Source organism: Talpa occidentalis, unplaced genomic scaffold, assembly GCF_014898055.3.
Source record: "Talpa occidentalis isolate TD23 unplaced genomic scaffold, MPIMG_talOcc4v2.1 talOcc4.9, whole genome shotgun sequence".
NCBI lineage: Eukaryota > Metazoa > Chordata > Mammalia > Eulipotyphla > Talpidae > Talpa > Talpa occidentalis.
The window spans coordinates 85,375,288-85,388,805 of NW_023605305.1; the positions used below are offsets into that span (position 1 = coordinate 85,375,288).

The 13,518-nt window shown below is 45.9% G+C and overlaps 1 protein-coding gene across 3 annotated transcripts in view; it reads right to left on the reverse strand.

Annotated features, from left to right (window-relative positions):
• The window catches only part of CCNJL (cyclin J like), a 91,793-nt gene that overhangs the window by 55,513 nt on the left and 22,762 nt on the right, over window positions 1-13,518 (reverse strand). For 2 of the 3 annotated variants that reach the window (XM_037500547.2, XM_037500546.2), the window contains exon 2: window positions 1,889-2,003. In XM_037500547.2, coding sequence (XP_037356444.1) covers window positions 1,889-2,003 — 115 coding nt within the window. Of the gene's footprint in view, window positions 1-1,888; window positions 2,004-2,373; window positions 2,604-13,518 lie in introns of those variants that run through there. The other variant, XM_037500549.2, reaches the window with a different exon arrangement.

Genomic DNA, 13,518 nt, shown 5'->3' on the forward strand with positions numbered 1-13,518 from the left:
GATGGGACTGCTTGGCCTGTCACTCCACAGTCCAGAGCTATAGGTGAACCACTAAGGTCTGGGTTTCTCCAGAAGCTGAGGGCATGAGGCACCGTGGCCATTACGCTCTGGGGAGAAGACCAGGGAAGCAGAAGGTGAGACAGAGCTAGACCAGCAGTACCAGAAAAAAGAAGAAAAGCTTTCCTTGGGCTGGAAGACTACCACTCACCCATGAGGAAAAAACCCTAAATAACTGGTGACTTCTGAAGCAAAGCTCCATAGGCACCTGGGGCAAATGTGGGGCCTATTTGTGTAGGGACCCAGGCACCCTTACTAAGACTTTTCTCCCCCTGTGATGGTTCAAACAGTGTCCCTCCCCAATTCATGTCCACGTGGAACCTCAGAAAATGACCTTATTTTTGAAAAGGGTCATTTCAGGGGCGTTCCTGGTGGCGCAAGGGGTTAAGACGCACCACTGTGAAGCTATCTGCAGCCACTGCAGCACAAGTTCAATCCCTGGCCAGGGAGGTGACCCACATGGCGCAGCAGACAGACAGACGTACAGGGAGAGAAGGCCATGCGACAACAGAGTCACAGCCTGGCATGATGCAGCTACAGGCCAAGACGTGCTAGCCACGGCATGCTGGAAGAGGCAAGGAAGGTTCTTCCTTGAGAGTCATTGTGGACAGCACAGCCACCAAGTCCTCAGATTTCAAACTTCCAGCTTCCAGAAGTAGGTGAGAAACATTTCTGTTGTTAAACATCCCCAAGTTTATGGGACTTTGTCGCCACTGCCCTAGAAAACCAACAAACACCTGCTCCGCAGTCCACCCTTCTCAGTCTCAGCCCAGAGGCAGCCAGCAAGACACACAGGCCAGTCCCCCAGCCCAGGGGACTTTTCCACCTTCCCAGCGCCCATCAGCACCACCCCCCTGGAGTTGAGGGGAGGGCGAGGATCACATTTCAGCTGCCCCCTCCTTCTGCCACAAGAGGCAAAGAGAAAGGGAGTGTTTATTTTCTTCCCAAAGCCTCCTAGCTTTGCAGTCGCTCAATTAGATTGGTGTTTCTTAAATTTTATTCAGCCCCACAATGAACCTATACATTTTTTTTTGGGGGGGGGCATAACTATGTATTCTTTACACAACATTTACCTAATATCTCTTTTTACCCAATCATTACTTTTACTTAGGTCAGTTTATTTTAAAATGAACTACCCAGCAAGCTTATAATAAATGGAAAATCAGCATCATTTACCTGTGCAGAACATGTAAATATGTTTAACTGCACATTAAAACTATGTGCAGGGCCTCCCCGGTGGCGCAACGGTTGAGCGCTGGGTTGCGAAGCTGCCCGCAGCCTCTGCGACGCCGGTTCGATCCCCGGCTGCTCCCCGGCCACCAGAGGAGGGTCCCACATGGCGCACAGACCTCTCCTGCCGCCCGCTGCTCCCCTCAGCAGTGTACTTCGGTCCTTCTGCCTGCTCTGCTCCCCGCTCTGGTGAATTCTCTCACCCTCCCGCGCTTCTGACTGTACCCAGTGCTTGTATAAATAAATAAAATAAAAATAAATCTTTAAAAAAAAAAAAAAAACTATGTGCAATTGTTTATTTATATATATATTTATACATATACAATATACATCTTTAAAGTCCACTCATGTGCCACTTAAAACTAATCTCGGGTGACAATACTATGGGAAATACTGATTTAGCAGTAGAGCTTAGAGCTCTGGGCTCCTAATCTCAAATCTCCACCCGACGCTTGGAGGAGAAGGTTAAGGGCAGGAGCAGCGCAAGGCACCGAGTTCCGAGTTCCCACGCGGGACATCCCGGGGACAAGAATTTGAGGGTGAAAAGACCTTGGAATCTCGGGTCCCGCGCGGAACCAGGGCTGGGTGGGGGGAGACTGACCTTCTCGCGCAGGGTACAGTGGACGTCCGAGGCGACGCGCCCATCCCACCAAGGCTCATCCATCCTCGCGTACGCGGCGCAGTGATCCGCGGCTACCGGGCTCCGAGGGCGCACCCTGCGTGGACACGCGCAACTTCAGCGGGCGCGCCGCGCCCCTGCGCCCCGAACCCCCGCATCGCCATTCTCCGGGCCTGGGCCGGGGCTCCCCCGCTCTGCGGCGCTGGCGCTCGCCCCCCGTCCCAGCCAGGTGGCGGGGCCCCCTCCCCTCTGCTCGCGGGGCGCGGGGCGACTTGGAGCTGCGCACCAACTTGTGGGGTTTTATCTGCCCCTTTGCAAAAAGTTGCAGGGAAAGTTGCCGTCCCCGCTAGCTGGCTCCGGAATGGGGCTCCCGCGGCGGCCACCGGCTCGCCGTCCCCAACTCCTCCCCCGCCGCCCAGCCTTTGTCCTGCTCCCACATCCTGCCCTCGAGCCGGGGCGCAACTCACGCATCCCTCTCCGGGCGTGGGGGGCTGCGGGCGCCGGGCCCCTCCCAGACCGAGCCCGCCGTGTCCGGGGTGCCCGCTCGCGCCCAGGCCCCTGCGCCCGGCGCTCCGCTCGCCGCGCAGCCGCCTCCGCCGACCCGCTGGCCTCGGCTGCCGCCGCGCCCCTGCGTGCGCCCGGGTCCCGCCGCGGCTCGCAGCCTCCGGGCCGCCGGGGGCCTCCCTCCCTCGCTCGGGGAATTGGGGGCCGGGCCTCGCGCATGCGCCGCCGGGCCCGCACCCCGCGGGGCGGGGGGCTGGGAATTGCAGTCTTTCTCTCGCCGGCGCTGGCTCGGCTTCCTGCCTGCCTGCCCTCCTCCCCCACCTCGGTGGCGAGCTTCCTCTCACCTGGGCGGAGGCTCCCGGGGCCCCCCGGGGCGCCCCGCCGGGAGCGCGGGCACCGCCGCGCCACCTGCGCGCACCACGCGTGAAACGCGCCCCCGGAAAGTTCCGACTCCGCGTGCGTTCCTCCAGGGAACCTTCCGTGGCTTCCACCTGTTTCTTTTTCTTTTTTTCCCCACCTTGTTCGGCAATGGGGAGGTATATTTCCAAAATTGTAGTTCCCACGAAAGTTCCAGAAGGGCCACTCTTGATTATGCACAAGTCCCTTCCTCCAAAGGAGCCTCAATCAATCAACTGGTATTTATTGTACGCCTGCAAAATTTAGATCTACTCTAAAGTCACCCTGGGGGGTGGGGCCAAGCATTGCTTTTTTCATTCTGTCGCTTGTTTTTGGCAAGGCACTCTGTAGAATCAGCTGTGGAGCTGACCCTGCTCTGCGTTGTCTTGGTTGATGCTCTGTATGATACTTTTGAAGCTTCACGGACCTGGAATCAAATCCAGCTACCAACTGAGTGATTTTTTTTTTTTTAACCACGTTCCTCAAATTCTTTAAGCTTTGGAACCCCCATATATGAAATAGGAATGGCACCGGCCCGCCAGAGATAATGTGTCATTAAATAGGTAATTCTCGTCTAGGACTAATCACCATGGGGCTGCAAATAAATAAATAGCTGCTACCAAAGAGTCTTGAGTTTCTTACTGGTTTTCTGCAAGTAAAGACTCACCTGGGAAAAACAAAAAGCAATGTAGCCTGATTTGATAAGTAAACTTTGGGGCTTAAAAAGCAAGTTTACTGTAAAAAAAAAAAAAACAAAAAAAACAAAAAAAAAAACAAAAAAAACCCCACAACTCTTGTAAAAATACCTAGGAATAAATTTATTTAAAATGCAGGCTCTTGGGCCTCCCTGGTGGCACAAGGGGTTAAGACACAACCTATGAAGCTGTCTGCAGCCTCTGCAACACGAGTTTGAATCCATGGCCTGCCAGGGGAGCAACCCACATGGCGCAGCAGACCTCTCCTGACTTGCCTGCTGCTCCCCTCAGCAGTGTATTTCAGTCAGTCTGCCTGTTCTATTCCCCACTCTGTCTCTGGTGAATCCTCTCAACCCCACACCTCTGGCCTGTACCCAAGCTCTTGTATGCATAAATAAATAAATCTTTAAAAAAATAAGTAAATAAGATTCAGGCTCTTAATGAAGAAATTATAAAGGTGAAAACAAAATGAAGGCCTGAAAAAATAGGAGATAAAAATACTAACTTTATCCAAATTAATTCTTAGTGAAATCCTAATGGTTGTGGGTAGATGAGGCTGGGGAAGGGGGTGACACTTTTTCTAACACTCAAATAGAAGGATATCCATGAGAAAAGCAAAGATTTTTGTATTTTTTTAAATGCGGGGGTGGAGGGGTTTAGACCTTTTGTCAATCTTAAAATGTATTGCAAAGCTATAATTAAAACTATGCTGATACAAGTATGCATGGATAAGCATCAGAAAAACAATTGAAAGTCCAGAATATTTAAAAAAAATTAACTATGATAAATATAGCATTTCACTTTTGTGGGGGAAATTTTAATTCTTTAAGAAATTAGGCTGGGGAAATTAGGTAAGGGGGGGCTAGTAAAACTATGGATTTATTTAAATCATCACTAAAATAAATACAAAAACCCAGAGAACTACACACAACAACAACAAATCAGGGAATAATTAAAAGAAGTTATGGGTGAATTATTTCAAGAGGAGGCCCAGATTTTTTAGGCAAAAGAAGACACTAAAGGGAGGAGGTGTATATACACATTTGAACAAACATGTAAGACTTAGATATATCAAATATCATCAAAAAAACAAGTGACAGATTGGAGAAAATATTTTTAACAAATTCAACAAAAGATTGATCTATTATGTAGTTCTCTTATAAATCAATACACATAAGCACTGACACTGAAAATGGAAAAGCGGATGAACAGAGATGCCATAAAAGGAAAATTTCAAATGGATAAGTAGCATTTTTAAAATACTCACACAGACGAGCAAAGATATTGAAGACATTTTCAAAACAGTGGGGTACATCTTTATCAAGGATTTTTTAAAGGTAATCCTCAAAGTGATAAATAAATAATAAACAATGTTGTTGAGAATATAAATCAATGCCATCTTTCTGAAAGACTGTATAATCAAAAAAAGTAAAGAATTTATCATTTGATCCAACTATTCTGCCTCTGAAAATTTATTCTGAAAAAAATAAGATGAGTACAAAGATTTATTTACAGAGGATTTCATCTCAGTGTTTTTTATAGTGAACTATTACAACTGGGACTGGTTAGTGATTGGGCCCTTAAAAAAAATATTTATGAAAAGGAATAATGACTTGGGGAAATGTTTGTGATCTATTACTTGCGGAAAGAGAGTAGGGCATGATCTCAACTATGCTGCATTCACACATCAAGAAACTGAAAATACTCATAAAAATATTAACTGTGTGATCAGGGTGGTAGGATTAGAAAATATTTTTTTAATGGAAAAAATATTTTTATTTTAATTAAGAAACAAAAATACAACCATGTAAAAACTTTGGGGTCACTGATGTATATAGTTTTTTTACTCTATATATTATGATGCTTAAGGAAGTTTTGCTTTTGGGTTTAACCAAATTTAAGGTTTCTTAGGATTAGAAAATTTTAATTTACTTTTTATTCTAGTATATGTGTATTTTCTAAAGTTCCTGCAAGAAACGTATTATGTCCATAATCAGAAAAAGGGAAGAGGGCCTCCCTGCACAACCTCCGAAGCTTTCCGCAGCCACTGAAGCATGAGTTCAATCCTGGGCCAGGGAGCTACCCACGTGGCGTAGCAGACCTCTCCTGTCTCGCCTGCTGCTCCCCTCAGCAGTGTCTTTCAGTCAGTCTGTCTGTTCTATTCCCTACTCTGTCTCTGGTGAATCCTCTTATCCCCCACAACTCTGGCCCGTACCCCAGTTCTTGTATGTCTAAATAAATCTTAAAAATAAAAGAAAAAGGGAAGAATGAGTGTTACTTTAAAACAATCACATAACATACAAGCGAGACTTTCCACTAATAATTCAGTTTTTGTTTTTGTCTTCATAGCAGTATTTTTTCTTTCTCAATAATCTTTCTCTGCAGGGAGTATTGAAAAAAGGAAGGTCTTTCTCACTTAATAGTTCAGAGTCTTCTTTTCCTAAACTTTAGCTGTTTATCAGGATTTCTGATAGGTAAGAGAGGCAGGCAGAAACTTTTTTTCTAGGAGTTTTTTTTTTAATTTATCTTTTTTAAAAATTTATTTGTTCATGCATACAAGAACTGGGGTACAGGCCAGATGTGCGGGAGGGTGAGAGGATTCACCAGAGACAGAGTGGGGAGCAGAACTGGCAGACGGACTGAAACACACTGCTGAGGGAAGCAGCGGGCAAGACAGGAGAGGTCTGCCGCTCCATGTGGGATTCTCGCTGGCCGACAGTAATCGAACCTGTGCTGCAGAGGTGGTGGACAGCTTCATAGCGCTGCGCTCAACCCTCTGGGCCATCAGGGAGGCCTCCAGGAGCTATATTAAAAGGATCTGAAACACCCTTCACCATACAATCTTCAGCGTGTCATTCTCAGGGGGCTCTGGTGTCTCTAAGAATACAAATATATTTCACAGGTAAATTGGTGGCTTTGGTGAAGTCACTGCCCACAGGTAAAAATGGCTTCCTCTGGTGGAGAGGTGGTATATGGTGGAACAGATAGGACAGATAGGGCAACTAGAGCGACTTCTCCCACTCACTCCATCACCAGCCAAGCCAAGAATCATTCATTCAAAACCTAAACCTTTATCAAGTCCTTACTGTGAGTCAATTGCTAGGTTCCTTCCACCAGCAATCCCTGAAGCTCACAGATTTAAAGCAAGAGCGTCCTACCTATCTACAATATTCCCAATTATCAAAAGAGGGAAAAAATTTTTTTCTCTCATTTTTCTAATCTGTCTTACAGGGCAAATCTAGTAATATGGATTACTCACTTTGCACTAACCTCTCTTTTCCCCCTTATGATGGTAAGCTCTCGTGTTGCAGTATATATGGTAAAATGTCTGTGGTCTCCAGCTGGTCCCAGAGCTTCTCCCCCTCTCCAGGGATAGCCAGTGCCTGGCATTTCCTTCCAAAGTCATTATGCCTTCACTAACACAGACATGCAGGCCTCTTCTTTCACACGGAGGTGGTAGGTAGTGTGCATCTTTCTCTCCTAATTATTTTCCACTTAGTGGTTTCATGTGCTACCCGCAGAGCTGTCCATATAGCTCCTTGCCCCACAGTAGGAATTCATCATGATCTTGAAACAGGGTTATAAAGGAACTACAGCCATCCAAGGACAGTGCCCAGTAGAGGACAGGTTACTATCTGCGAGTTCTTTACCCACACACGCTTAAGCTCAGGGAACAACAATGGGTTTTATTTATTAAATGGGGAAACAAAGAGTTACTAAGGCCACAAGTGGCCGGCTCTCTCATCCTAGATAGTGTCCACGGTTTTCAGAAGTCCCAAACAAAAGGCAGCTCATCCAAGATGGCCTGGAGCATGTGGCATCAGGCAAGCACAGGCCAGATCCAACTCACCGTGGCAGCCAGAGATGCTCACAGGCTGGGCTGCTGAGATGATGCCACAGCAGCCCGCAGCAGTTCTGAGGTCAGGATAAACAGCCCTGGACGCTGGACCAAATAACATGGGAGGTGAATGGGAGATTCGATAAAAAGCTCTTGGTGAAGGCCTCCCCTGGTGGCGCAATGGTTGAACGCTGGGCTGTGAAGCTGTCCACAGCCTCTGCAGCACCGGTTCGATCCCGGCTGCGGGCAAGGGTCCCACGTGGCTGGACAGACCTCTCCTGCCACGCCCGCTGCTCCCTTCAGCAATGTATTTCGTCAAGTCTGCCTGTTCTGTTCCCCACTCTGGCTCTGGTGAATTCTCTCACCCTCCCGCGCTTCTGACTGTACCCAGTGCTCATATAGATAAAAAAAAAAAAAAAAAAAGGCTCTTCGTGAGTGGTTGGCCCACACCAACAACAAACAGCTCAGTGAGACACTAGCCCTGGGCCCTTAGTGATCCTTTCAGGTGGTAGCAGCAGCAAGACAGAAGGCAAATGCTGTCACCAGGTTGTTGCAAAACTCTTGGGCTTCTCTCTGTAGAAGTCAGCTGCTCAGGGATGCTTCTCCTTCTTGAAGGCCAGGTGCCGAGTAGGAGTCCGGGAGTCAGTGTCCAGGTGTCTTAGAGCGTGTGATCCCAGGATCACTTCTGTCCTCCCTTATGTCCTCTTTTAGGGTCCTCCACCCTTGAAGGTACCTCCTAATTGGACCATTTAACGTGGTTGTCACCTGAGGAAGGGGCTGCCCCACAGGCAGTAACCTCTGTCACGAGTGGGTAAGAACACTCCTGTTTTTCTAACGGTTCTCACTGCTTAGGTGGCAATGGAAAAATGCCAGTTTTGCCCTGCAGTCTACACTGCAGGGCACTAGTTACAACATGATCTTAGCTCTTCAGGGGAAATTGAGGCATAGGCTTTAAACAGTGTTTCCTTAGTGTCTTAATGGTTTGTGTTACTCCATTTAGGGCTAAAGGCTTATAGGCTGGCTTGGTTTATAGGGACAGAAGAACGACATCTGGGCCATAAACTTTGAGACTTAAGCCTTGTTTACCACTATGGTCTTTAACCAAAAATCAAGCAACCCCTTTAGATGGTTTCTAGCTGTGTGCTCTACATCAAGGGAGCAGGGGCCAAATCCATTATGGTCTTTGACTAGAAAGTCTTGAGCTGGAAGTCTACAGACTAAGTCTAAGGATCAGGTGATGGGGGTGGGGTGGGGAAAGCAATATTTTGCTAACAGAACTCAGAACCTAGGATAATTTATTCAATTAGCTTCTCTCTCTCTCTCTCTCTCTCTCTCTCTCTCTCTCTCTGTGTGTGTATGTGTGTTTGTGTTTAGTCTAAAAAAAAGTATAAGCTTAAAAAGGTCTAAGAGGGAGAAGGAGAAAGTAAACCCCTTCTCACTGGGTGAGTCCATGGGCCTTGTGTTTTGCTTAGTGCTCTGCTGTTGTCGCCTTCAATTCTTGAGAATTTGGTCTTTGCACCCTGTCTTGTAATGAAGTCTGAAGAGCCATGCCTGAGCGGAGGAGACCCTGCTGCTTGTTGCCCCTCCTTTGCATGGAGTGTTTCCCATGCCCCAGCATCAGGGATTCTGCTGAATCTCTTAGGTATGGGAGTTCAGCAAGAGTCAAAGAAAGGAGAGGAGAAAGTTGTTATGTCTATCACTGGGGGAGGAGGGGACAGGAGCAACCAACAACCTGAGAGGCCATGCTCTCCACTTGAACTAGAACTTGATTTGAATACAGAAAAGTGCATCAGTGTCCTGTGGCTGCCATAACAAACTACCACAAATGGGGTGGCTTAAAACAACAGGAGTTTATTCTCTCATAGTTCTGCAAGCTTGAAATCTGAAGTCAAGGGGTCTGCTGTGCTCCCTCTGAGACTCTGGGTGGAGTGCTTCCATGCCTCTTCCCTGCTTCTGGGGGTGGCTATCAGTCTGAAGTGCTCTTGGCTTGAAGATCCCTCACTCCATCTGCCTCTACCTAAATGGTTTCCTCATAAGGACACCAGTCACTATCATGCAGAATAAGGGCCCATTTGACTTCAGTACAGTCTCATCTTATCTGGAGCCTCTCTGGTGGTCTAGGGGTTAAGTCTCAGCACTGTCTCTTCTATGGCCTGAGTTTGATTCAGTGCCAGGGAGCTAACCCACATGGCGCAGCAGACCTCTCCTGTCTTGCCCGCTGCTCCCTTTAGCAGTGTATTTCAGTAAGTCTGCTCCCCACTCTGTCTCTGGTGAATCCTCTCACCACCTGCTCCTCTAGCCTACACCCCAGTTCTTGTATGCCAAAATAAATGAGTAAAATCTAAAAAAAACAAAAAAAAAACAAAAAAAAAAACCAAAACCAAAACCAAAATAACCTCATCTAATTCCATCTACAAGACCCTATTTCCAAATAAGGTCACACTGTGACAGGCAGGGTATTAGGACTTCCACATGTCTTCTTTTTGGGGAGACACAATCCAACCTACAACAGAAGATAATCACACTCTAAGAAACACAACCAACCAAGGAACCCTTACACATTCTTTCTTACTGGTGTTTCTTCCTTGTGTCAGGCAACCACGTATTATAACACAAAAATAAAGTAAAAGATGGAGCAATCCTTCATTCTTTGCCCTTCTATTTGTCCTTACTCATTAGGAAGCCAAAAGGAGAGAGTAAATATAAGATGGTCATACCTCAGAGGAGCTCATTGCAACATTGCTCACAATAGGCAAGACATGAAAACAACCTAAGTGTCCATCAATGAATGGACTGAGAAATTGTAACATATATACACACACATGCATATAATAATGTATATAACATATAGTGAATATGCTCACAAAATGGAATGTTCTTCGGCCTTAAAAAAGAAGGCCCTGTCATTTGTGACAAAGAATCTTTAAGGTATTATGTCAATTGCAGAGGGACAAATATTAAATGATCTCATAAAAAGTTCATAAAAGCAGAGAGTAGGATGGTGGTGCTCAGGAGCAAGGAAGTAGGGAAATGGAGAGATACTGGTCAGAACTTATGAAGTTCTCATCATGTAGAAGGAATACGTCTAGAGACCTACCATGCATCATGAGGCGCTGGTCAATGATACTGAAACCCAACACTGGAAATTTGCCAAGAGAGTATAGATCTCAGGTGCTCCTAACACTCCTCTCCCCGCAACAGAAAGGTACCAAGGGAGGAGGTGGGTATCTTAATTAGCTTGATTTCTACAACCATCATTTTACTATGTCTGTTGTCTATCAAAATATTATGTTGTATATCTTAAATATTAAAAGAAAACAAAAGAAGTGAAATAAAACCAACTCTATTTTGGGAAACATTTCCATGATTACTGTTTGAGTTAAATATATAGCCCATATAGAGCTTCCCTTGGTGGCTCAGGTGGTTGAGTGCCGCCTTGTGAAGCTGTCCGCAGCCTCTGCAGCGCTGGTTCGATCCTGGCCAGCCGACGAGGGTCCTACATGGCATGGCAGACCTCTCCTGTCATGCCTGCTACTCAGCAGTCAGTCTGCCTGTTCTGTTCCCCACTCTGTCTCTGGTGAATCCTCTTACCCTCCCATGCATCTGGACTATACCCCGGTTCTTATATAAATAAATAAATTAATTAAAAAAGTATATAGCCCATATAAAATATGGAATATGAATTCTGTAACTTCAGGGATCCCTCAAATGAGTTACATAGTCTAATTTTTTTTTTGCATTTTAAAGTGGATTGCACAGTATAATAAGGAGACAAGTCTTATTGATTTTTTTATTTCTCCTTACCAAGAACAACACAAAATAGCAAATTAAAAAAAAAAAGCCATGTCAAGTTGAGAATGGCAGAGACAAGAAGAAATGTTATATTTCTGCACCATTAATAGCACTTTTCCCTGCCTTCTGAACAAGGAAGCTCATATATTCATTTTGCACGGGACCCTGCAAATTTTGTAGCTAGCTCAGCCCTGACCTGAAGTGTCCCCCTCACTCTAGCCCAGAGGAAACTGTGTCTGGTCTGAATGTTTGCATCCCTCCTCCCACCCTATCCATTCAAATGTTGAAATCCTAATCCCCCAAGTGGTTGGTATTTGTGGTTGGGGCCTTAGGTCCAGACACTGGCCCTGGTGAATGGGATTAGTGCCTTTAAAAACAGAGCTGGTAATGTTAATTCTTCCAATCCATGAGCAGAGAATGTCTTTCCATTTCTTTAAAGAAACTTCTCCAAAGAGGAAATGCAAATGGCCAACAGGCATATGAAAAAATGTTTGCCATCATTTGTAATCAGGGAAATGCAAATCAAAACTACAATGAGATACCTTTTTTTTTTTTTAAAGATTTATTTATTTATTCATACAAGCACTGGATACAGTCAGAAGAGCGGGAGGGTGAGAGAATTCACCAGAGCCAGAGCAGGGAACAGAACACGCAGAGTGACGAAATACACTGCTGAGGGGAGCAGCGGGCACAGCAGGAGAGGTCTGTCGCGCCATGTGGGACCCTTGCCGGCAGCTGGGGATTGAACCGGCACTGCAGAGGGTGCGGGCAGCTTCGCAGCCCAGCGCTCAACCGCTACACCACCAGGGGAGGTCCGTGAGATACCATCTTACACCATTAAGAATGGCACATATTAAAAAAACTAGCAACAACAAATGTTGGCGAGGTTGTGGAGAAAAAGGAACTCTCCTGCACTGCTGGTGGGAGTGCAAACTGGTCCAACCACTATGGAGAGCTGTGGGGAGATTCCTCAACATACTAAAGATAGAGCTTCCATATGATCCAGCAATTCCACTCCTAGGTATTTACCTAAATGACACAGAAACATTAATTCCAAAGGGCACCTGCATCCCTATGTTTATAGCAGCACTATTTACAATAGCTAAGCTTTGAAAACAACCCAAATGCCCAAAAATAGATGACTAGATCAAGAAGATGTGGTACATATACACAATGGAATATTACTCAGCATTCAAAAAAGATAAACTCATGCAATTTGCAGCAACATGGATGGAGCTGGAAGGGATTATGCTCAGCGAAATAAATCAGAAAGAAAAAAAAAATACCGGATGGTCTCACTTATAGCAGGAATTTAGAAAACCTAAATAAGGAACTGTTATAGAGCAACCCCGATATTAAACGGGTTCCTGGCTGTGGGTCCTCACCCGCGCGCTTTAAAGGGACTTATGAATACTCTACTACAGACACACACAAAAGGGTTAATAAAAGGTTTATTTACAAGAGGAAAGCCCAGGTGGAGTCTGATGAGACCAACTTTATACCTGAAGCATATATCGACTGGATGCCACCGGTTCGCTCTGATCCTGTATGGAGTATTTCAACAAAGCCAGCTAAAAATTGCTGTTAGTTATTTCTACCCTGTGATTTTATGCAAAAATAGGAAAAATGGTTTAAAAGTAGATTTAGTTTGCAAACTTTTGCTATGCTGTTAAAAGTTTGGGATCAAGGTTGAGAAAATTTGTGTTTTACATAAGTTGAACCATTTTAACATTTTTCCCTGTGATTTTGATATATTTGCTATCTTGTTTTAGCCAATTCTCCAAATTTTTTTCTTTTGGCTTGGATAATGGACTATTTTTAAGTAATGAAACTGTCATACTGGACATTCATGGACAATGCTGCTGACTAATTGTTGCTTCTCTTACACACATTGTAACCCTGAAAAAAGACTGTCTCCTAAGATTGCACCCTGAGATTGTGCCACCATAGATATGGTGGAATAAAAATTAAAAGGGGGGATTGTAACAGGGTGGTCCCAGGAAAGGGGGAGGTTCCCTGCCCCACCCAAGGGAGGGTGGAGCTGAGCAGGAGGAGGAGAAGGAGAAGAAGAGACTGAGGAAGGAAGGAAGCAAGATGGAGCCAGGAGACCTGGAGGAGGCGCATGGAGCCTAGAGACACGTGAAGAAACTGCGCTTGTCTTTTGGTCATGGACTGGGTGACACAGATGTGGGTGAGACCGGTGGGGAGGTGACCATGGCAGCTTTTATCTGGATGTTGATTTTGCTCTTTTCCTTCCGGGCTTGTCCGGTTGTTTGTGACCCTTTTCTGTGGGTCCCCACTGGAAGATGCTTTAGACTTGTGGCAGGCTTTGGGGCCTTGCTCTGGGCCGACCCCATATGGATGGAGTTTTACCCACGAGGGGATGG